We start from the raw sequence: 24805 nt of genomic DNA on the forward strand, positions 1-24805 counted from the left end.
AAGGAAGTCACTATTAGAGATTTTCCTTTCCCCCCCTTTCTCTCTTGTCCCTCTTTCCCCTTTGCAGACTATAGTTGCAGGTGCAACTGTATGGATATGGAAAGGCTGGAATGCCATACTTGCCTTGGCAGGGGGCACAGAGCTGCACTGGGGTTTCTGTACTTCATATACACACTTTTTTCTCTCTTTTACAGGACATGGAAGAAACTTTAGAGCAGACCAAGCACATGAATATTTTTTGCCATTTTGCTAAAGGCACTGGGGAACCCGGGTACAGGCTGATCCCAACCTGGGAGGAGCTGAACCAGATCCTCGTGGAAGCCTTGGATAACTACAATGAAGTCAACGCTGCCATGAACCTGGTGCTGTTTGAGGATGCCATGTGCCATGTGTAAGGGGATTTTCTGGCTTTATGGTCTTGCCATAGCATTTGTGTGTGCAGATTGTTTCGTGGAGTTTCCTGGAGGATGGAGGGAGATGGATCGATGGGCCAAGGCCAATGATATGGGGTTCAACAAGCCCAAGAGCCAGGTCCTCACAACAACCCCATGGAATGCTCCAGGTTTGGGGCAGAGCAGCTGGAAAGCTGCTGGTGGGAAAGGCCCTGGGGGTGCTGGTGACAGTGGCTGGACATGAGCCCGGGTGAGCCCAGGGGGGCAAGAGGCCAATGGCCCCTGGGCTGTGCCAGCCCTGGTGTGTCACAGCCCCAGGGCAGGGACTGTCCCTGTGCTGGCACTGCTGGGGCACCTCCAGTGCTGGGGCAGCTCTGGGCCCCTCAGACAAGAGAGCGTGTGCAGGGAAGGGAATGGAGCTGGGGAAGGGGCAGAGCAGCAGGAGCAGCTGAGGGAGCTGGGGGGGCTCAGCCTGGAGCAAAGGAGGCTCAGGGGGGACCTTCTGGCTCTGCAGGAGGGGGGAGCCAGGGGAGGGTTGGGCTCTGCTTAAAGGGAACAAGGGACAGGAGGAGAGGAAACGACCTCAAGTTGTACCAGGAGAGGTTAAGATGGGATATCAAGGAATATTTCTTCACTGAAAGGATTGTCAAGCCCTCTCACAGGCTGCCCATGGAAGTGGTGGAGTCACCATCTCTGGAAGTGTTCAAAAAACATGTGGCTATGACACTTCAGGACATGGTTTAGTGGTGAACATGTGGCGGTGCTGGATGGACAGTTGGTCTTGATAATCTTAAAGGTGTTTTCCAACCTTATCAGTTCCATGATTCTGTGATGATTACAGCTGATGGAGCTGGAGGTGTGATGAAGCTTCACCTGCCCGTGTGGTGTGATGGAATCTTTGTCTCTTGATGCTCTGATATGGCACAAACATTTATCACACATGACAACCTTCAAGGGCTTCATTGTCTTCCCCTGACACTCAGCACAGAACTGGTTGTACTGGGATTTCCCCAAGTGCTTTGACAACTGGTTTAGAGCCATGTTTACACAGATTCTTAGTGGGATTTTCCTATGGATATAAAGTAAGATTATGTGCATTCAGGCTACTAGTTTGAAAGGGTGGAGGCATTTAAACTGCTTTGATCCTTTGGTAAACTCACTTGCATTTAGGTACCTGGAGGTGCAGATGGATTCCTGTTGGAAATTGGACACGTGGGACTGTGTGAAAATAACAAGCCTCCTGTTGATCATTAGGAAGGTGTTTCCATGCCTGGGGTATAGTGAGGTGCACCCCCAGCTTTTTCAAACACAGCCTGTGGGAATCCCAGCAGAGACAGAGTAATTTCTGGGTGCTGAAATGCAGAGCTGGCCTTACATCACTTCAGAACATGGACCTACCCTGGCAATCAGAGTTGTAACTGATTTTGTATGAAAACATTGGCCCAGGAGGTGCAGATTTGGGACTCTAAGCTGGAGGGAAGGCAGTGTCCTGCTGCACACCCGGGAGGGGGGGTTCAGTTCTCATTGGACCCGGCAGCCTAATGTGGCTGCTGTCATGCAAATTAAATATATATATATATATATATATATATATATTTATATATGTGCTACTCCTGTTAACAAACTGCTTACCCATGTCTGTTCCCAAAGCTCCCAATTTGTCCCTTTTTCCAATGGCCTGGGGCACCTTTTTCCTGGCACTCTGGGCATTCATTCACTCTTCTGCATTAATGGGTCACATGCACCCTGATGTCCCCAAGCATTTCTGCTTGCATTGCTTGCAGACAGCTCACAGGAATATTAACCCTTGCTCCTCTTGCATTTTACATAAATTAGAATTTGTCACAAAACACTGCACTATCCCTCCAGTTAATTCTGGGGATAATCATGAAGGCAAGGGTTGAGTATCCAGCAGGATTTCACTGGAGGCAGGGAATTCCATTAATTGCATTTGGAAATTGCATTTGGCTGAAATACGCAACTTCTTCCATCTCAAACTGCTTCAGAATGTCAGCTTGAATTTGCTGAAGGTTTTCAGTTGAGAGGAAAAAAAAAGAAGAAAAAATGAATTTTGAGGACTTTATCTGTGTTTGGGCATGGGAGATACCTGTGAGTCACCCCAGGGACCATGGTGGCATCCTTGGGCAGAGCTGGCCTGGGGAATTGAGAGCAGGAATGCTAAAGCTCTCCTCACAGGTTGGATTGCTTTTAGGGGAATAATTTCACAGATATTATTAAATTATAATTATAAAATTATAAAAAATCATTTGGAGTCTGTGCATAGATCATAAAATACTTGAGCTGTAATAAAGCAATGCAGTGTTTCTCACAGTCTTATTTGAAAAATAATTATATTAGTATAGGGAAATAGTGAAGAGAGCTGAATAAAGACAGTGCTGAATAAAGGCAGAAATAAAAGAGGGGAACAGTCCTTGAGTTTCAAACACAGAACAGTGAGGGTTCCACAACTAAGTTCCTCTGGACCCTCCTCACCTGGGGTGTATTAACACGTGGGAGTGTCAGAATTTGCTTAAAGAGCATCAAAGGGAGGCAGACAGAGTTCACAAGTGACCAGACTCAGAAAATAACAGCAAGTTCATTTAAGAGTAAGAAAATGTCACTCTGAAGTAGTGGTGGTTTGCCTAACTAAGGAACAAGGAATGTGTTGTCCAGCAAGGTTTTGTGCCATTCCAGGCACATGTGAATATTCTGTAATGCACAGCAGGACTCCTCACCAAGCACAAACCACAAATGCCTGGAGAAGAGAGGCCTTTCCTGGGGAGCTGTATCAGAGCTTTGACTTCTGTTCTCAGGTGTTGCATGTCAATGTATTGTCCTTTCTCCCCTTGCCCTCCCTGCAAAGATATCCAGACCTTCACTTTGACACAGTTCTGTCCAGCAGGTGGAAAAAAATTGGGCACAGTCTGAATTGCCACCACACTGGGGTTTTTTCATCAGCAATGTCCTCTGCGGGTCTCAACAGAGCTGGGGATCGATTGCTGACATGGCTCTGAGATTGACATTTTTCATCCCACTCAGAATACAATTTCTTAGTGAATAAAATATGTATTGAAAAGCACCGGGCAGAGAAATAGAAAAATACTCCTATTAATGAGAGACTTTGTGTCCCTCAATTCAGCTGCCGCATCAACCGCATCCTGGAGTCCCCCCGAGGGAACGCGCTCCTGGTGGGCGTGGGAGGCAGTGGGAAGCAGAGCCTGACCCGGCTGGCAGCATTCCTGAGCTCCCTGGAGGTCTTCCAGATCACCCTGAGGAAGGGGTATGGCCTCCCTGACCTGAAGGTAGGTGGCTTTTAAGGCTGAGCTGGAGAGGAAGGAAATAAAGAGCAGAACTTGCCCTGAAAACTTTGTCTTGTTGGATGTTGAGAGACAGCACTGTGGAGGTGACACGGGGCTGGACATGAGCCCAGGTGAGCCCAGGGGGGCAAGAGGCCAATGGCCCCTGGGCTGTGCCAGCCCTGGTGTGTCACAGCCCCAGGGCAGGGACTGTCCCTGTGCTGGCACTGCTGGGGCACCTCCAGTGCTGGGGCAGCTCTGGGCCCCTCAGACAAGAGAGACACTGAGGGGCTGGAGCGTGTGCAGGGAAGGGAACGGAGCTGGGAAGGGGCTGGAGCAGCAGGAGCAGCTGAGGGAGCTGGGGGGGCTCAGCCTGGAGCAAAGGAGGCTCAGGGGGGACCTTCTGGCTCTGCAACTCCCTGACAGGAGGGGGGAGCAGGGGGGAAGTCAGGCTTTGCTTGAAGGGAACAAGGGACAGGAGGAGAGGGAACGGCCTCAAGCTGCTATGGGGAGGGTCAGCTTGGGTGTTGGGGAAAACTTCTTCATGGAAAAGGCTCTCCAGCCCTGGCACAGCTGCCCAGGGCAGTGGTGGAGTCCTCATCTCTGGAGGGATTTAAAAGTCGTGTGAATGTGGCACTTGGGGACATGGGTCAGTGGTGGCCTTGAGTGTGGGGGGAACAGTTGGATATGATGACCTTAGAGGGCTTTTCCAACCTAAATGGTTCTGTGATCCTGAGGTACTGGAACACTCCAGACAGAGTTCTGTGAGGAGGAGCAATGCTGCTCCTAATGCCTTGCTGAAGTGTGTCTGCACAGGGTGCAGCCCCCTGGTGTCTTCTGCCAGTGCTCCGAGCTGGCCAGGCCTGAGAACATTCCAGACCAGCCTTGAGTGTCAGCTCTGAGCTGGGCTAATGAACCCTAGATATTTCTAGTTAAACCAGGGTGTGGTAATTAGCTCATCTGTGAGGTGCCCATTGTGATTTGGAGGTGGAAAAGGAGCAAGCAGAAAATCCCAATCCCAAATCAGATCCATTTCCTCCTCTGGTATTTTGTATGTGGAAGGGACTGAGTGGATTGTGGATGGTTCACTAAAGACCTGCTTATATTTATGCACAGGCCAGTGAGCTTTGGAGTTATAAATTAACATTTTGGGATGTCATTGGAAGGTTTTTAAGGGTTTATAGCTGCTGGCAAAATGATTTGCATTACAAATGTTGTGAAAACTGCAGTAACTTCACTCCCTTGTGCTGGGAGATGCAATGACCAATGGCTCCGGGTTCCTTTCCCATCAGTGGCACAGCCTGATGACCTGTGTTTGTGTTCCGGTTGTTTCCATCATGTCACATAAGCCTGTCCCACCATCCACTGGATATTTTCAGCTCTCCTATGTTTTCAGCCCAACTCCTGGGATTTTCCAGCTCCTACCTCCCATTTCCTGTGGCAGCCTGAGCCCCCAGCTGGGAATAGAGCTCAATACCAGCTTTAATCAACTTGTTTTCAAAGCATCTCTTTACTTCTCTGTCTCTGGAGGTGGGAGATAATTTGATGTTCCTTTCACTCTGTATTCATCTTCAAAGAATTTATGAATCACAGACTGGTTTGGGTTGGAAGAGATCTTAAAGACCACCCAGTCCCCCCTTCTGCCATGGACAGGGACACCTTCCACCAGCCCAGGTTGCTCCAAGCCCCATCCAACCTGGCCTTGAACACTTCCAGAGATGGGGCAGCCACAGCTTCTCTGGGCAACCTGTGCCAGGGCCTCCCCACTCTCACAGTCAGGAATTTCTTCCTGAGGTGAAATATAGTGTAATTTTTTTTTTCTCAGCTATAGAAGAGCAAGATGGTGACAGCTCCCCCATCTGCCATTGGCCCTTCCCACTGTTATCATCCATCTAATCCAAATTTCCAGTGATCAAAGTAGCAAATTGGTTTTTTTGGAAAAACCATGTATGTTTGCTGAATTTCTAAGAGAGTTTCTGAACCCTTGTCCAGTGCACAGTCCTTCAGGATCCCCCACATCTGGTACCCTACTTGGAGGGGTAAGAAGGAAAGGATGGAGGTTCAACTGGATGAATATCTTCTTCCAACCCAACCTATTCTATGATGATTCAACTCATGAAAAATTTGGATTTCACAAAGATGGTGGATGCTGTTCTCTTTGAAATAAAACTGCTATTCCATGGGAGCAGGCAGGAAAACATGAACAATCACAATCTCCACAGCCAGGGGTTGCACTGGTGCCTTCAGGCACATCTCATTGACCTGTCGGTGTCAATGCCACAGGCATTGCCCTGGTCTGGCAGTGCTGGCCAGGACCCTTCTTCTAAGTTCTGTGTTAAACAGACTTGGGCATGATGTCAAGCCTTACCTGTTAATGCCTGACAATGATGGGCTGACACAGGGACCTGGAAGGCTTGGACAGGAAGGTGCAGAGTGGCCCAAGTGCAGTTTCACACTAATTAATTGCAATTGCTTTGTTCTCAGTGCATGGGAAGGTTCTGAGTTATCCCGCTGGTAGCTCTGATACCCTGCCTATGCTTTGCAGGGTGTAGGGACAACCCCTCTTGCTTTCCAACCTCCAGGCAGACCTGGCAAACCTGTACCTGAAGGCTGGTGTGAAGAACGCGGGCACCGTGTTCCTGCTGACGGACGTGCAGGTGGTGGACGAGCAGTTCCTGGTGCTGGTCAACGACTTCTTGGCATCAGGTACATCCCTCCTGCTTTGATTTCTCCTCTCCCCCCTTCAGTGGAGCACCTGGAGTTCTAGAATCTACAGAAGGGCAAGAATGGAATAACTGGAAATTACATGGCTTAAGCCCTTGAGTAAAAGCCGTGCTGGGGCCTCCCTTGGGAACAGCTCCATCAGCTGGGAGATTTCTTTACTTTCCCTCATGTCTTGTACCCATTTTTCCATATATCATGGAATACTGCACATGGTTGTTATATGATGTGTCTGTTGGGATATTGCAGCTGAAGGATGTATCACCAGGTGAGGAGTTTCACCTATGGATCCCATGCATCCACCTGATAAATTAAGGTTGTTCCTGGCTAGAAGAATTTACTGGAGTGTTGGGGGGAGTGAAAGGCTTAGACAAAATTTATTAGAAAAGCCCCTTCATTGAGCTACAAGGTGTAGAAAGGACCCCCTAGCTTTCTAAACTCATCAGAGAGGAGCCTGGGTGGCTGGATCCAATATCAGCCTCAGATTTTGTCCACAGTTTAAGGAATTACAGAGTTATGATTGAATCACTTTGTCCCACAGGTTTAATGATGTCAAACCAGATATATTTATGTAAAGGGAATTATTTATTATGAGAAATGAACAGACAAATGAACAGATGAAAGATCTTACTCAGAATTATTTACTACACAGTATAAAAGCTAAAAACTACTCGTGATACAGTATAAGATAGGCAAGTGCACTGTATCAAAGCAGTTCTATCAAAGCAATTGTATCAAAGCTGGCAAAAGGAAACAGTCATTAAGTAGAGATTGATGTAACTCACCACACAAGGGTGCTGGGCAGATCTCTTGCTTTCACTCAGCCCCTGGGGAGTGACCATCAAGAGGCGTCGCTGCTTCACAGGAGAAGCTCCACACACTCCAAGAAAGCCTGTGGAAGAATCTGCCATATGAAAGTTGGACTGGGCTTTTATAGTTATAAAGTGATTGACTACCAGTCACATATTCCCCGGCCAACCAGCAGCTTTTCTGTCAAATGCTGCTTCAAAAAGCAGGGAGGGTGTTTGCAGTTAGTGAACCAGGCTGGTTTTAGCACAATTCCACACCAAAACAGCACCGTGGCACCAGTGGTAGCTCAGCACGTTGTTTGGATTCTCTGGCTGGATTTGCCCAAGGCAGGTAAGACCTATCAAGGCAGAGTATCCTCCTCCGTGGAGTATCTGTGAGCTGGGGATGATGCAAAGCCATGATGACCATGTCTGTGTGCATCACCTGGCTGCTTATCCCATTCCAGTCCTTCCTCTCTTGTTTTTCCAGATGCTTCTGGGTTGTTGCTCACCAAAACCACTGCAGAGCAATCAGTGTCCATGCCAGTGCTCTTCTTCCCTGCAGGAGGTGGCACAGATGTGTGGTGAGCACCCACTGTGCCGGGTGTGCTGCAGCTCCCTGGGAGTGCAGGTTGTGTCACTAGTGCCTAAAACCAGCTCCAGATAAAAGCCCAAAGACTCAATCAGTGAGTTTTACCTTCCAAAGCACGCACCCAGAGTTACAAAAGCCTCTTGCTTTTATTTAGTTACCTAATTAACAGTTCAAAGCATTACCTAATGCTGTTACACCCACCTTCGCCCCACCCCTGACACACCTCCCGAATTTGAGTCAGAGGTCTGGAAGACCCTTCTGTCTTCATCTTCCTCATCTTTTCCCTTGGTCTTTGGCACACTATCATGCCCTCTGGAATGGTTTCCAGGGTTCTGAATAGCTTTGACTGGTTATATCAGGTGCTATGTCTCTTTCTCAGTATGTTTTTACAGAGAGAGAAATCTTCACCTTGTTAAAATCCCTTGTCTTTGAAATTCTCAACAAAGAATGTTAAACAGCATTTTTAGGGATTTTGTATAAAGGTACTAGCAAACTATATTAAAACTTATTTAACATAGATTTTGAGGCATCATCACTGGGACTGTGGGGGACAACCAGAGTGGGCATGTTCCCCACACTCCCTGGGAAATCACTGCCTGCCACTTGTGGCCTTGTTTATGAGCCAGGCTTAGGGAGGTACCAACTGGTTCAGGTGCCCTCCAGGGATGGGGAGGGGGCAGGAGTCAGCAGCACAACTGATAGTTATTTGTGAATAACTCCAGAGGTGACATTTGTGGCTGTAAATTGGTGGCCAGATGGTTTCAGCATCAAGCAAATGCTGCCTGTGATGAATTTGTAACCAGGAGCAAGGACGAGGTTTGTTGTGGAGGGCAGGGAGTAGCTCCCACCAGCTCCTGGTGTAAATGCACAAACACCTGATGAGTGAAGGTGAAGCTCAGGTGAGAGAGCTGGGGGTGTTCACCTGGAGAAGAGAAGGCTCCAGGGAGCCCCTTCCAGTGCTTCCCTTCCTAAAGGAGCTCCAAGAGAGCTGGAGATGGACTTTGGACAAGGGCCTGGAGGGACAGTATGAGGGGAGTGGCTTCGTAGTGCCAGAGGGCAGGGTTAGATGGGATACTGGGAAGGAATTGTTCTCTCTGAGGGTGGGGAGGCCCTGGCACAGGTTGCCCAGAGAAGCTGTGGCTGCCCCACCCTGGAAGTGTCCAAGGCCAGGTTGGATGGGGCTTGGAGCAACCTGGGCTAGTGGAAGGTGTTCTTGCCTGTGAGAGGGGGTGGAAGGAGATGAGCTATTAGGTCCCTCCCACCCCAAAGCGTTCTAGGATTCTGGGATTCCTTGTTCCTCAGTGAGGGGTGGACTGAGCATCCTGGCTTTGTGGTGGCCTTTGGTGGCTTATGTGGCTTATGGTGGCTTTGAAAGGCATCAGGTTTTCCTGTGGTTGCTCTGGGGGCTGTGGGGACAGATCAAAGGTCCCCTTCCAGGGTCTGGGAGGCAACATAGAAGACTGAGCCTCCCCATGAGGTGAGCGAGGGCTGCCCAGGGGGTGCTGGCTGATTGCTCTGGCTGCTCCCTGCTCTGCAGCCTCTGTTTTCTTACTTGTTTCACTTCTTATCATCATCTAGAAAGCCAGAACAGAATATACCTTTTAGTCACTCTTATAAATGAGATTTCTGAATTAATGTCTTTTCTTAAGTGATTAGTGCTCATATTGATAGTATCTGACTCAATAAAGGGAATTTTAATCAAATCAGAAGTCAGAAAGGAAGCGAGTAGGTGACAAATTAAAGAAGCACTAAAAAAATTATCTGGTTGGGTGCATTTTTGGCAATCAATTGCTTAACTATTAAATTTTAAAAATGTTTACGAGATTTCTAGCTTTTAAAATGTTTTGGTGATCTGGGAGTTTTTTGACCATGCTGGAAATGGCCCTGAACAGCTGCAGAAATTGTACATGTAATTAATGCAGTTGCCAAACTAAAATGATTTTATATCTTGTATAGCATATTAGGGATTTGACTATTTTATTGTAATCTAATTAGCTCTGTAGAACTAAAAAAAATGGACTTTCTGTGCTCTGACTCTATTTTATGTCCCTCTCCCCTGGCTTTTTAAGGAAGTTTGCTTTCTTAAGTGTTTCTTTTTTAGAAGAATGACCTTCTGTGCCCCTTTGCTGCTGCTGGGGCTTGTTGACACCTGTTTTTACCTGAGGAAGGGACTTCCCTGGGTCCCAGGAGAGGGAGGCAGCTGCTTCTCTTTGCTCTAAGAGTGCAAAAACACCCAGCCCAGTAACCCCAAACTCTTCTCTTAGGGGAAATACCAGATCTCTTCCCTGATGAGGAAGTTGAGAACATCATCAGCAGCGTGAGGAATGAAGTCAAAGGCCGGGGGTTGGTGAGCTCCAGGGAGACCTGCTGGAAGTTTTTTACAGAGCGGGCTCGGCAGCAGCTCAAGGTGAGAGGGATGGGGGAGGCCGTATCCTTCCCATCCCCCTTGGGGCACATGTGTGGGGTGAAGATGCCTTGGGCTGCCCCGTGGGGCTGCAGCCTGAAAGGCTTTGCTACCAGGGCATGATATGAGCTGGGATTCTCCCAGCAAGGTGCTCCAAAGCGTGGGGTGTGCTGTCTGTTGTCATCACTTTTGGGCCTTTAGAAAGCTCACAGTGCTCCAGGACAGAGCTTGCCGCTCCCTTGGTTTGACCTGGACTGAGCTGGGTTCCTGGAGGAACAGAAGAGATGCTCTATCCTGGAAAGTAGAGTGGAGAGATGTGTGTCCAGTCTCTGCTGTTTGGGTGGTAACTGTGGGATCCTCCATTGGAATTGGCTGGTGGAGTCTGGGATGGGCTGCATGGTTGGAACCCAGTGCCTCTTCCTGGCCCTGCCTCCTCCCTTCTCCTCATTGGGCTCCACAGGTTGCTCTGTGTTTTTCCCCCGTCGGCTCCAACTGCGGCTCCGCAGCAGGAGGTTCCCAGCCCTTGTCAGCTGCACCACCATCGACTGGTTCCAGGAGTGGCCACGGGAGGCCCTGGAGTCTGTCAGCCTCTGCTTCCTGAGAGACATGGGGGCTGTGGAGGTGAGAGCTAACACAGAGTCACACAATCTGCTGAGCTGGAAGGGACACACAAGGATCACTGAGTCCAACCCTGAGCCCTGCACAGGCCCATCCCCAAGAGTCACCCCCTGTGCCCCAGAGGATCAGCCAAACCCTCCTGCAGCTCTGGCAGCCTTGGGGCTGTGCCCACTGCCCTGGGGAGCCTGGGCAGTGCCCAACCAACCTCTGGGGGAAGAACCTTTGGCTGAGATGCAACCTGAGCCTGCCCTGACACAGCTCCAGCCATTCCCTGCCTGCTGTCCCTGGTCCCCCCAGAGCAGAGCTCAGTCCCTGCCCCTCCTCTGCCCCTGCCCAGGAAGGTGGAACTGCAGTGAGGTCTCCCCTCAGTCTCCTCTTCTCCAGCTGAACACACCAAGTGCCCTCAGTGTCCTCACACGCTTTCAAATCAAGGCCCTTCCCCATCCTCCCTCCCTCCTTTGGACACTCTCCAATGGCTCAATCTCTTCCTTTCATTGTGTCCCCCCAAACTGCCCCAGTGTTGCAGGTGGGGCCTGCGACACAGAGCCAGGACACCTGGGTGTCTGTCCAGAGGGGCACTGCTGGTAACACTGAACTGCATCAAACTCAACCAAAGTATCCTTGAAACAAGGTCCAGGTTTTTCAGAGAGGGACATGGACGTTGGCAGCAGTGCCACGGGCACCACGCTCCTGGGCACTGATGGCATTGCCAGGGAAGGACTGCTGTGCCAGCACAAAGGCAGCTCCAACCCAGCACAGAAAATAACCTGATGCTCCTGATCACTGCAGGGAACACACACTCTGCTCTCCCCACACGTGTCTGAGCCTCTGGAATTCTCAAGGGCAAAAATATATCAAGTTCTCATTGATGGCAACATGCTACTGGATTAAGGGAGATTAATTTCTGTTTATTTACTTTTTCTGGGAAGGATTTGGGAAGAATAAAGTCTACAATGTTTCTTTTTAGGAGTGTGCACTTTTCCCATTTGTACAGAAGAGAACCCCAAATTTATACTTAAAAGGCTGTTATTTTGTAGAGCTGAGTGCTAGAAAAATTGCTTGGAATAAGATAATATGTGAGATAAAAAGATATAAAAAGAGGTATAAAGTACATAAGCAGACAAAGTTATTTTAGAGATAACAGTGAAAAGGGATCAGCTTAGGTGTTACGGTGCTGCAGTAGAAAGAAAAGTTACCAAATTCCTTTATATTCAGCACAGCTTTGTGTATATATAGTTTTCTATTTAAAATAGTTTATCCTCGTCTTCTCATCTTGCCTGTAGGATTCAGTGAAAGATTCAATAAGCAAATTCATGGCCCATGTCCACGTCAGTGTCAACGAGATGTCCCGGCTGTACCTGAGCAACGAGCGCCGCTACAACTACACCACCCCAAAGTCCTTCCTGGAGCAAATCAAACTGTACCAGAACCTGCTGCTGAAAAAGGATGAGGATTTAAAAGCAAAAACGGAGCGGCTGGAGAATGGCCTGGAGAAGCTCAACAGCACCTCTGCACAGGTAACAACCCCTGAGGGCTCCAAGGGGATGGTTTTCCTGTTTCTCTGTCAGAGACATCTCTGCATCCTGGTTTGAAGGACAATTTTACAGGCTAAGACTGTACAGGGAAAAAAATGATGCTGGATCCTGGCTCTAGTCTGGCTTTGGGTTCCTGGAGGAGCAGAAGTGATGCTCTGTCCTGGAAAGGAGAATGGAGAGATGTGTGTCCAGTCTCTGCTGTTTAGTTGGTAACTGAAAGATCACAGTAGGTAAAATGAGGTTGGGATCCAGCTGGCTGTGTCATCGTCCTTTAATGGTTAAATTTAATCTATGGTGACAAAATAGCTCATAAAATACAGGGACAATCAGTGATTTTTAGAGTTGCATCCAGGAAATCCACAATAACTTCAGCAAGACTCCTTCAAACTAAATAGTGCATACTGTTAAAATAAGGCTGATGTTCATTTTCCCTTGCATTGTGTTATCCATCTTTAAGGAAAACTAATGCATGTCTGAAATATAGATTAGTCATCCCAAAATGCCCTTGTTAAAGAGTCACACTGGCACTGTCCCCTGGTAATGAGTAGAAGTTTTTCTGGGTATTTCCCAAACCTCTGCAGAGACACAAACTGCCTCTCAGTGCTTTGCTCTTTACATCTGTTACTCACCTCCCATTTTTCTCTTCATTTCATATTCTATTATCTCTTACAAATGGGAAACAGTACAAACTTTTACAGTGGTAAATGCACCTCTCCTGAAGCTTCTCTGAAGGAAAACAGGGGCTGATGTGAATGAGGGGCTGGCTTGTCCATTCCATTCCATATATCTGCTCTGGATAGTGCTGGGGGCATAAATCATGTCTGTCACACTCCATGGGACACAGGCCTGTCTGGAGGGTGATGGATGGGCTGTGCTGGTGCCTCTCAGTGCTGACATCTCCATCTCACTTCAACAGTTGCTTTTCTCATGGTGCAGGACAGGTCTGTGAGGACACAGGAGGAGGGGCCATATGTCATGTCCCCTTTGCAGGTTTTAGCATCTGCAGAGTCACAGAATGTGCCGAGCTGGAAAGGACCCACAAGCATCATTGAGTCCAACCCTCAGCCTGCACAGGCCCATCCCCAAGAGTCACCCCCTGTGCCCCAGAGGATCAGCCAAACCCTCCTGCAGCTCTGGCAGCCTTGGGGCTGTGCCCACTGCCCTGGGGAGCCTGGGCAGTGCCCAACCAGCCTCTGGGGGAAGAACCTTTGGTTAAAACTTTCTGCCAATAATGCCAAGGTCATGGATTCAATCCCCTGTATGGGCCATTCACTTAAGAGTTGGATTCGATGATCCCTGTGTGTCCTTTCTAACTCAGAATATTCTGTGACTCTGTGTAATATCAAACCTAAATCTCCCCCGACAGAACTTCAGGTCCCAATGTTGCAGGTGCAGAATGTTGCCCCAGGGCAGAGCAGAGCGGGACAATCCCCTCCCTGATGCCCCCAGGACAGGGATGTCCCTCCTGGCTGCCAGGGCACTGCTGACTCAGGGCCAACTGGCACCACCAGGACCCCCAGAGCCCTTTCCCAGCACTGCTCTCCAGCATCTCATTCCCAGTCTGTCTGTCCACCTGCGGTTGCCCATCCCAGGGGCAGAATCCAGCACTTCCTCTTGTTGAACTTCCCATGGTTGGAAGCAGCTGAGGTTGAACAGGCAGGAGCAGAGAGCAGTGACAGCAGTGACACCCACCTGGGCAATGAGAACATGCCCTCACTGCACACACCTCTCACCTCCCCTCACCTGTGGAGGCCAAAGCTCTGCTGACCTGTGAGGTGCTGCTGTTGTTGATGATTCCCCCGTAAAGGACAAGATGATCTTTTTTATTGGGAGCAACTGATCTGAACCTCATCTTTGGAGAACAAGTCCCTGTAGTGTCTTTTGTGTGTTCTTCAGGCCTCTCTTCAGTGGGTGCTGTGCTGGCAGGGTTCTCACACAGCAGGTGCTGAGACAGTGGTGGAGAACTGGGGAGGCAGTGGGAAGGATGGGAAACCACAGCACCAGGGGGTCTGGGAGATTTTACTGTTGCAGGAAGGGTGAAAGGGCACAAAGTTTGTGTCTGGCTGGAGTGAGGCTTGGGGGGAGAGGTGCCTGATGGTGAAGTTGATTAAGATGCAGAGCAGTGAGGACAAATATGTCAAATTTGAATCTAAAATTAGCACTAGAGGCCTAAAATTAAACACCTTAATCATCAGATGTGCGCAATAGTCAAACTGCTCCTGATTTGAAACCAGAGTGTGGATATTCAGCACTACTGGAAATCATGCCAGTATGTTCCATCTTGAATATGGATTTAAAAGCCTGAACTTTACATTCACCCATCAAAATGCTCAATCTTGGGGCTGAGGAAGTGACAAGTCTTCTCTCTCACTCAGCTGTGTCATCCGCAGATGTGCTGGTGGTGCTTGAGTTGATCCACTGGGGGGAGGAGGGTTTTGATACCTGGGTATGACCTGGTTGTGCCCTGGGCCTGAGCACTGGTGCTATTCAGCACCGTTCTCCAGGGTCCTGTAGCTTGGATGGCATGACAGTTAATGATGAGTTTATGTGTTTCTATAGACTGTGCAGTGTGGCCTCAGCATAGGGACTGCTGTGCCAGGAGCTACAGATACTTTTGACTTGGCTGCTCCAGTTTCAAATTAATCTCTCTGCCTCCTTTAACTCTTCTCTCCCCCCAGTTTTTTTTTTTCTTCTGAGATTTGTACATCTTTGTATTGTTGCTTCTACAGAAACACTTTCCATCAGCTTACAGCCCTCTCTCGCTGCAGACAGCAGTGTCCTCAGCACTCAGAAAAGCAGAAGCCTCCTTCCTATTAGGACATAATGGATTGGGAAGATGTGTGGGATGAGTCATTTGTTTTTCAGAGTGCTGTTTGCCATGGAGAGGTCAGCACTGAGATCAGAGCCCACTGCTGAGTAATTCTGAGGATGCCTTTGGTTAATATTGCATCACTGCATTCCCGATTTGAATCTGGCTTGTGCTATCAATTAATCGCTGACCTTTGTGATGTATTTTGTGTTCTTGAAACCAGGCAGGGACAATCAGATAAAATGAGTCTTCTGGGAGCCAGCCCTCCAGGTTTTCTGTTCTTTAATAATTTTTCTCATGCTGTCCGGGTGGTAGGCAACTGCTTCTCCCTTCCCTTCCCTGCTGAAGTCACAGCACATTACCCTTGAATCTCTCATTTGCTTTGCTCTTTCCCTTTCCACCTCCCATTACTAATTGCTTATCCAATTGTTCTGCACTCAGGAAGCTGCTCACAGGTTTCTCATAAATCACAGAATCACAGAATGGCTGTGTTTGGAAGGACCTTAAGGATCGTCTCATTCAAACCACTTTCCATGGGCAGGGACACCTTCCACTAGCCCAGGTTTCTCCAAACCCCATCCAACCTGGCCTTGGACACTTCCAGGGATGGGGCAGCCACAGCTTCTCTGGGCAACCTGTGCCAGGGCCTCCCCACCCTCACAGGGAAGAATTTCTTCTCTATGTTTAACCTAAATTTCCCCTCTTTCAGTTTGAAGCCATCCCATGTCCCGTCACTGCAGGCCCTTGTAAATAGTCCCTCCTCAGCCTTCCTGCATTTTTAAAATGCTGACAACGTTGTAGCCAGTGATCTCCCCTTCCATCCCTGCCTGTGCTTGGCAGGGCACTCTCTGTTCCCCCGGGCTGGGCTCAGCTGACACCTGCTGCCTTTGTAAAGCTCTTGAGTGCCCGTGGATTTTAATCCGCTGCTTGTTTTGTCCTGGTCATGTAAAACCCTGAAGCTGCTGTTTGTGTGTATATCCAGCACACAAAAGCTGGGTTTCAGGCAGCAGGTCCCAGGCTGTATCTGCCATCAGCAAAGCCCCCTTCAATTCCCTGCAATCCCCCAAGAGCCGGAGCTGAACAAGGAGCTGCTGCCGAGTTTGTCAAATGAGGGGATTAAGTGTTCCTGTAAGCCTGGATTTACAGCCCTACCTTTGTCCTGGTGAAAGCAGCCCCACAGTGCCAGCAGCAGGGGATGGTGATGGATGAAGGGCATGCAGAGACTCCTGAGGAACTGCTCTCCACGTGAGGCCGATGCCAAAGTCAACAGCTGCAGTTTGGAGATTGCAACTTGTGCTCTCCCTTCTGGTGTCAAAATGGATCGCACCAAAAACAAGGGTCTGGCTTCCCGTCTAGGGAATATTTCTGCGTAGGTAAAGATGTGCCCCAGGAACTCTTAGGGATCCTTTAGGAGCCTGAAGATCAGGACTGTGAAAACCTCTGTGGTCTACCAGAGCCTGGGTAATTTCACTGACATGGGAGATTTTAGAAAGAGATTTTCTGTGTGCAAGTGGGAGCCTGTGTGACCTCCCGACCATGCAAACACTCCTGGGAGGGAGCAGCTGCTCAGTGGAGCAGTGTGTGAAGAGCTGCCACCATGAGTGTGCCTCTTGGGGACCAGCTCAGTGGGACATCCCTTCTCAGGCTCATCTGACATCACATTCAAAGCCCCTTGAGCCTTGGAGTTGGACCTGTCAGCAGATACCAATTGTAATCTTTCTGGGTGAACAATTATGTTAGAAAGAAATTCTTCCCTGTGAGGGTGGTGAGGCCCTGGCACCGGTTGCCCAGAGAAGCTGTGGCTGCCCCATCCCTGGAAGTGTTCAAGGCCAGGTTGGATGGGGCTTGGAGTAACGTGGGCTAGTGGAAGGGTGTCCCTGCCCATGGCAGAGGTAGAACTGGATGATCTTTAAGATTCATGTAACCCAGACCATCTGTGATTCTGCGACTCTGTGGTTCCTGGTGTACAGGTCTTCCTCAAACCACCATGTGCTCAATCCTGCTGGTGTCAGGTTCAGAAGTGAAACAAAAAATGGAGGGGCAGACACTGATTTTTTCTCTCTGGTGACAGTGACAGGACCCAAGGGAAGGTCTGGAGCTGTGTCGGGGTAGAGTTAGGTTGGAGAATAGAAAAAGGTTCTTCCCCAGAGGCTGGTTGGGCACTGCCCAGGCTCCCCAGGGCAGTGGGCACAGCCCCAGGCTGCCAGAGCTCCAGGAGGGTTTGGACAACGCTCTCGGGACAGGGTGGGATTGTTGGGGATGGGCCTGTGGCAGGGCCAGGAGTTGGACTTTGATGATATTTGTGGGTCTCTTCCAACTCTGGAGATTCTATGGTTCTAGAATTGTATCCCAGGTCATCTCTCCCACAAAACACTTGCCCACAGCACCTGCAGACCTCCAGACAGGGGAGATGTGACATCAGAGCTCATGTTCAAAGCTGGTGTATTTGGTTTTACAATGACAGAAGCTTCCTGCAAGTGCCTGGTCCGTGATGGGGCTCCTGGGTTGTATAAAGATCACCCCAAGAATATCTGAAATATGCTTCCTCCTACTTCCCATTGGATCCTGCCCAAAGCAGTGTCCCTGTTGCCTTAGTCCCTCTGTCCAGTCTCCAAGCAGAGGCAGGGAGCAGGGTGGGGACAATTCCCGTAGCAGTACATCCTACTGGTGCTGGGATCTCCCAGCTGGGTTCCTCACGGGGCTCCTCAGTGCTGCCAGGCTGCTTGGTGCAGCAAAGGAGAGCAGGAGTGTCCTTCCACAGCTGGAAATGTTGCTTCCCAGGGCTCTGCCTCATACACAGGCCCTCCCTGCCTTTGGGTCCCACTCAGGGCTGCCGGGGATTGTCCTCGCTTCCACACGTGCCTTCCCTCCAGGTGGATGAGCTGAGGCCAAGCTGGCAAGCCAAGGAGGTGGAGCTGAAGCAGAAGAGTGAGGATGCTGACAAGCTGATCCATGTGGTGGGGGTGGAGACAGAGAAGGTGAGCAGGAAAAAGGCCGTGGCCGACGAGGAGGAGAGGAAGGTGGCACTGATCACCCAGGAGGTGGAGCAGAAGCAGAAGGACTGTGAGGAGGACCTGGCCAAGGCTGAGCCCTGCCCTGGCAGCTGCCCAGGCTGCTCTCAACACCCTGAACAAGGTAAGATGAGGATTCCCGGGGGGATCCAGTATCTTTCTTCAGTGTTGGGGAATGGGGCTGTGTTTATCTGATGGCCCAAGTTTCTGGGCATGTATTGTCCCTCCTCCAAGTTCTTCCCAGCTGGTTCACACTATGTTTCCTGGTGTAACTTGGAGCAGCCACGAGGCTGCACTGTGTTCCCTTTACTCATCTCCATGGAAAGGAGCAGACAAAACCAGTCCAAAGGAAGATGCCACTGGGGAAATGTATAACCAGGAAATAAGGACTGCTCTGATTGCAGGAGACCAACTGACGGATTTAGGAAAGACTTTGGTACCTGGAAAGTTTGTCCCCAAGGCTGCCCCAGGGGTTCCCATTTGGAGCCAACAGACACGTACCCTGCAATTTCTTTTGATCTGCAGTTCATGCAGCATCCTGGAGCACCAAACTCCCACGGCACACAAGGCACAGGGAAAATCCAGGAGCTGGAAAATCCAGGGTTATTATTGGCCATGATCACAGCAAGGAATGGCACAGTCCTCCCTCAAACCATGGCTCAGTCACAACCCTGTTGGGAGGCAGGAAGGCGACTCTGAGCCATCCAGAATGGGGGTTCTGTTGGATTAGATTTTGGGAAAGATGAGATTTTGGGTTTTGCTGCAGAGACATGTGCTTTGGCTTTGGTTCATCGAAGGCAAAGTACTGTACAAAAGGAAGGTGTTTGTCTTTCATTGGTTTTGGTTTTGTGCTGGAGCTGTGGAATATCTCATTAGACAAAGATGGGGACATGCTGGGAGTCTCTCCAGGACCTGTAAAGCAGCAGTAGCAGAGCACTGGGAAGCCATGGGCTCCTTTATCTGCTGATTGGAAATGCATCAGAGAGCCTGACCTGCTCTCTGACATGAATAATCAGCAATGCTTATGTGTGTATATTTAGTTTCTCCCCAGTTATCTCAGACATTTTTACTTGGACAGCACAGTTATATGCAACATTAATAAGTGAGCAAAGCTGGTGAGAAGAATCCAGTAATATAGATATAGTCAGCTCCCAAGGGAACTCAGTGAGGATGTGGATTTGTGGACAGTCCTGTGACACTGTCACCTGCCAGTGCAAAAGAAGAGCAGCCGTGGCCATAGGGATGTGTGTCTTGTGCAGAGTGTGGTGGAGAGGGGGGGAGAGCAGATGCCTGTGCACTAATCTAGGTGAAGGAGTACAGAATCATGGAATATGCTGATTGGAAGAGACCCACAAGGATCATCCAGTCCAACTCCTGCCCTGCACAGGTCCATCCCAAGAGTCACCCCCTGTGCCCAGAGGATCAGCCCAAACCCTCCTGCAGTTCTGGCAGCCTTGGGGCTGTGCCCACTGCCCTGGGGAGCCTGGGCAGTGCCCAACAACCTCTGGGGGAAGAACCTTTGGCTGAGATCCAACCTGAGCCATGCCCTGGCACGCTCCAGGCTGTTCCCTCAGGCATGTGTACTTCCCTGGATGTGTGTGAGTAGGTGAAGGGGTCACACCATGAGCGTTACCTGCTCGTGGGCTGCAACTTGAACCCAGCTTGATTTCTGCTCCTTTGTTTGTGGTGGGAGGATTATCCTTCAGATGCTTTAAACAGTTCCCTTTGGTGCCCTCAGAATCCTCTGTACCCACACTGCTTCACAAGGGCTGGTCAGGCTCAGCCTATGGCAGGGTTTAGCCTCTCATTCTGTTCCTTACAGTTTTAAACTTTCCTTTCCTTTTTTTCATGTAGCCAAGAGTGACCCTGGACTGAGTCAGCCCAGCTTTGGCTGTGCCAGGGGGACCTTCTGCAGCCCCTCTGCCCCTGCTTTAGTGTTAGTGCCTTTGCAGGGATTGGTGGCAGTGAGAGTGATTGAGGCAAATTGAGAGGCTATACTTATGGAGAGATACGTATATACATAAATGAGATAGTTTTATATATATATATATATATAAAATATATAAAAATTATCTCATTTAAGCATATACTGTAAGATAATTAAGGTAGTTATTCTATGACCATGATGGGTTGTGAGAGATGCAGTGCAGAGCACCTGCAAATAAAAAAATGCATACCCAGATGTGTTAGTGAGTTTGAAATGTGAGAAATCAGTGTTTAGAGACAAAAATGCCCTTTTAGCTACTCCAGTGCAGTTTGGCTGCTTGCCCTGCAAGGGTGCCTGGGCTCTTTCTCAGTAGCTGCATTCCCTGTGCCCTGAGGATAGCAGGACATGGGACCCCAGTGGATCTGGTGTTTTGGCATCATCATCTCAGCTTGGGGAGGAGGGAGCATGAAGGGGAGCATGAAGGGAAGCTCTGAAGGCTGTTCTAGAGGGGCTGAGGGATATTTCTAGAGGTATTATTTGGAAAACATTTCTTTTCTTCCTTATCCCAGTCATCTGAGTAGCAGGAAACATCCAGCTCCCCCAGGCAGCAGGGAAAGGGTGGGAGTGTGGGGAGGAGCAGTGTGCTGAACTGGTGCCAGGTGGGATGTCAGGAGCTGGATGCAGGGAGTGGAGCAGGTGTGCTGGGAAGATGCAGAGCGGTGCTCTAAAGGCAGCGCTGTGGGGGCTGAGAGGAGCCCCAGTTTATCAGACTGATGGCTTGGGAGCCTGACTCCATTAGTGCAGAATGCAAAGCAAGCCCATTCATTTTTTCTAACAACCTTGTTTTCCCCTTTCCAGACCAATCTGACAGAGCTGAGATCCTTTGGGTCACCCCCTTTCTGCGTCAGCAACGTCACTGCGGCCGTGATGGTGCTGATGGCCCCGGAGGGAAGATCCCCAAGGACCAGGAGCTGGAAAGCAGCCAGAGTGGCCATGGCCAGGGGTGATGGCTTCCTGGACTCCCTGATCAGTCAACAAGGAGAACATCCACGAGAACTGCCTCAAAGCCCCCTCCAGCCTTATTTACAAGACCCCAGGTTCAACCCCGAGTTCGTGGCCACCAAGTCCGGCGGCGGCGGCCGGTTTGTGCTCCTGGGTGGTGAACATCGTGCGCTTCCACGGCGTGTTCTGTGAGGTGCAGCCTAAGAGGCAGGCCTGAGCAGGGCCAACGCCGAGCTGGCAGCAGCCCAGGACAAGCTGGGCACCATCAAGGCCCAAAATTGCTGTAAGTTGCCCTGTGGTGGGACCCGTCACTCTTGCCTGGGGAGAATCCCCCGCTGTGGAGAAAGCTGCTTCTCTGCACTTGTGGAGTTTTTTTAAGGGCAGGTTGGGGATCCAAAGGTTTGGGCCCATGTAGGATTTTCTATCCCTTGTGTTTCACTGAAGCCCAGAAATGCAGCTGTGTCCTGTGCTGCAGCACAGGAAGAGTGGGCAGCAGGGTGAGGGGGGAATTCTGCCCCTCTGCACCACTCTGGTGAGACCACACCTACACTGCTGCCTCCAGCTCTGGGACAATCAACACAGGAAGGATGTGAAGCTGCTGGAATCAATCCAGGAAGTCACAAAGGCTCTCTGAGGTTTGGAGCCCCCCTGCTCTGGAGACAGACTGGGAGAGCTGGGGTGTTCAGCCTGAGGAAGAGAAGGCTCCAGGGAGCCACTTGGAGCCACTTCCAGTGCCTAAAGGGGCTCCAGGAGAGCTGGAGAGGGACTTTGGATAAGGGCCTGGAGGGACAGAACAAGGGGGAATGGCTTCCCACTGACAAAGGGCAGGGATAGATGGGATATTGAGAAGGAATTCTTCCCTGTAGAGTGGGGAGGCCCTGGCACAGGTTCCCAGAGAAGCTGTGGCTGCCCATCCCTGGAAGTGTCCAAGGCCAAGTTGGACAGGGCTTGGAGCAACCTGGTCTAGTGGAAGGTGTCCCTGCCCATGGCAGGGGGGTGAAATGAGATGGTCTTTAAGTTCCCTTTCCACCCAAACCATTCTGGGATTCTCTAACTGGAGGACTGGCTGCTTTCTAAATTCCATCGGTTATTCTCCAACCTTGAACCTGAAGAGGAAGGTTAATTATGAATTCTTTCTACTTCCCACCTAATTTTTGTAATGTAATTTACTTCTTCTCATGGATCCTCAGGAAACTCCTTATCTCAAACAAATGTGTACCCAGTGTTGTTGCCCAGGGCAGAGGGGAGGCGCCTGGAGGCCTGATTCAGAGCTGGGCTGGCCCTGTGCTCAGGCCTGGGGAGGGGCAGATTTGCAGGATCACAACTACTCTGGTAGGAGCCTCAGTTGGTCCCAGCACAGCTCCCTGGCAGCACATCGTGTACCTTATTTGGGTTTTTCCTACTAATAAATAAATAAAAAAACCCAACTTATCTGAATAGAAGAAATTCCAGCGGGATTAAAAGTGCATTTCCACAGAGTGTGGCTTCAGGCCTTTAGAAAATCATTCCTTCAGAAAATCATCTCTATGTAAAACCACATCCTGCTTTATGCTGCTTTTCTCTGTGGTCCTCCAGGCTGATACCTGCTAAGAACAGAGTGTGGGAATGAGCTCCTCCAGAACCTGCCTGTTTTAGGCTGCTTTGGCTCTGGGATCCTCTTTGGGAGTGGGATCCCTCCATGGCTGGAACTGAGCTGGGAAGAGTCCCAGGGAGTGCCCGAGGGGCCCTGCCAGGGAGCAGCAGGTCCCTGCCATCATGTTTTCCACTAGCACATCTTCCTCTCAGAAAAACACTCACTCTTTTGATGTTTCTGATGGCTTATTATTCTTAAAATGCTTACTACACTTTTTACCTGGAAATACAGAAACCCAGTGCTGAGCTCTCTGGTCGCCCCTTCCTGCTGCAGATGAAAGGAGCAGGGATGGATTTAGTGGGCATTAGTGTCTAATTCCCCACCTCAGATGTGCAATACAGTGCTGGAGAACTTTTTTTCATCCCTTTATGCTTCTCTTTTCAAAAGCTTTTAATGCCTGGGCTTTTCTTTTTGCTTTTTTCTTTTTTCTTCTTTTTTAAAGGGAGTGGGATTTTGTTAAAGCAAATTGCAATCTTTGGGGAGATTACTGGTACCCTCTCTGGCATGCACTTACAAAACTGCTGGTTTAGGTGCATTTTCCCCTCTGCAATGGGTAATGATGCTGCTCAGCGTGGGATGGATGTGGAGGGTACATCCTTGCTTGTCGAGCTGGGGTATCTTGGGCAGCTTCACTGCTGTGGGGCTGATTCATACCTGCTCACAGCTGGGCCCCAAGATGTCACATACCCATTTTTAGTAATAAATGAGACTATTCTGATTGTCTGAAACACTAAATACCTTTCCCTCTCCTTTACCTGCCTGGGAAATAAGATGCTGTGGCCCTGGGGAGGGTGGAGGTAGAAGCCAGAGGTGTGTTCACAGCTGTATTTGTGTGTTACTCTGGAGTGTGTCTGGTGGGGTCCTGCAGATCTGACCTGTTCTTCAGACCAGATATATGTGTATATTCTATAGATACTCAATTATCAGATTGTGCTTGAATAATGGGATTTGATCTATGAGGCTTTGTAGGCACATACATCCATATGCACACAGGGACAGAACTTTTTGTGTTATTAGTTCCAAGCAGTGTCAAGGAGAGGACGGCTTTGTGTTTGCCATTATCCAGGATGTGCTGAAGAGATCCCTAAATAATCCTTTTCATTTCAGGTTTGTTTTCTAGTCGTATCTCAGTGTTAAAGTGATTTACAAGCAGTTTAGCCTTAAGCAGTCTGCACTGGGTGCGATAAAATCACTTATTACTTCTCTTATCAGAACTGAAATGCCATCCAAGTGCTCGTGGGAGCTGTTGATTTGTTTTAGATCAGAGTGTGAACAGCTCTGTCCAAGCAAAGGGCTCTTCAGCTTTTTCTCCAGGTGCTTTGGTCCCCTTCTGTCCCTTCCTACCCCTGAAGCTCCATGCACTGATGTCCAATGGAGGTGGTCCCACCTCTCTGTGGGCTCCTGGTACAGGTTTCGGCAACTTTTAGAGCAGCACAATTTTACTGACTTCTTGTGATATTCCCTTCTCAAAACAGGGTGAGGGTATGGCTTGGATTGTGGTTTCGGCTGTGCCTCCAGCTGCTCCAGGAACCCCTTTAGGAATTTAAGCACAGCCTGGGGAGGCAGCAGGCCCACAGGACTAGCTCTGAGATCAAGGGGCTGCAGCATCAGGATGTGTCAGATTTGATTTCCTCAGCTGCCTGCTCGTTGCTTAGCTACAGCATGTCCTGAGGGCTTGGCCATAAGGACCCCCGGCCCTTAACCCAGTTTTAAATTCACACCAGGGCCAAGCCCAAATAACTTAGTTTGCGTGTCCTTTGCCTCTGCCTTGCGCTGAGAGTGTGAGTTCCAGCAGGAGCACAGCCCCAGCCCTGCTCTGTGCTGGCTTGTGATGCTGGCCAGGATGGGTGAGCTGGGCCTGGCCAGTCCTGCCACAGGGCCAGGCAGCTCTGTTTACCTGAGCATCACAGGATCCTGGAATGGTTTGGGTTGAAGGGACCTCACAGTTCAATTCCTTCCACTCCCTGCCATGGGCAGGGACACCTTCCACTAGCCCAGGTTGCTCCAAGCCTTGTCCAACTTGGCCTTGGACAGACACTTCCAGGGATGGGGCAGCCCACAGCTTCTCTGGGCAACC

At 49.7% G+C, this 24805-nt stretch overlaps 1 protein-coding gene across 1 annotated transcript in view; it reads left to right on the forward strand.

Moving 5' to 3' along the window:
• The window catches only part of DNAH9 (dynein axonemal heavy chain 9), a 185833-nt gene that overhangs the window by 67666 nt on the left and 93362 nt on the right, over nucleotides 1-24805 (forward strand). The window contains 12 exon segments of the mRNA XM_032706809.1: nucleotides 195-391; nucleotides 3532-3694; nucleotides 6271-6394; nucleotides 10054-10196; nucleotides 10654-10681; nucleotides 10684-10814; nucleotides 12095-12328; nucleotides 18029-18244; nucleotides 18246-18290; nucleotides 20952-21221; nucleotides 21223-21301; nucleotides 21304-21382. Coding sequence (XP_032562700.1) covers nucleotides 195-391; nucleotides 3532-3694; nucleotides 6271-6394; nucleotides 10054-10196; nucleotides 10654-10681; nucleotides 10684-10814; nucleotides 12095-12328; nucleotides 18029-18244; nucleotides 18246-18290; nucleotides 20952-21221; nucleotides 21223-21301; nucleotides 21304-21382 — 1709 coding nt within the window.

Source organism: Chiroxiphia lanceolata, chromosome 19, assembly GCF_009829145.1.
Source record: "Chiroxiphia lanceolata isolate bChiLan1 chromosome 19, bChiLan1.pri, whole genome shotgun sequence".
In the NCBI taxonomy this organism is placed as follows: Eukaryota; Metazoa; Chordata; class Aves; order Passeriformes; family Pipridae; genus Chiroxiphia; species Chiroxiphia lanceolata.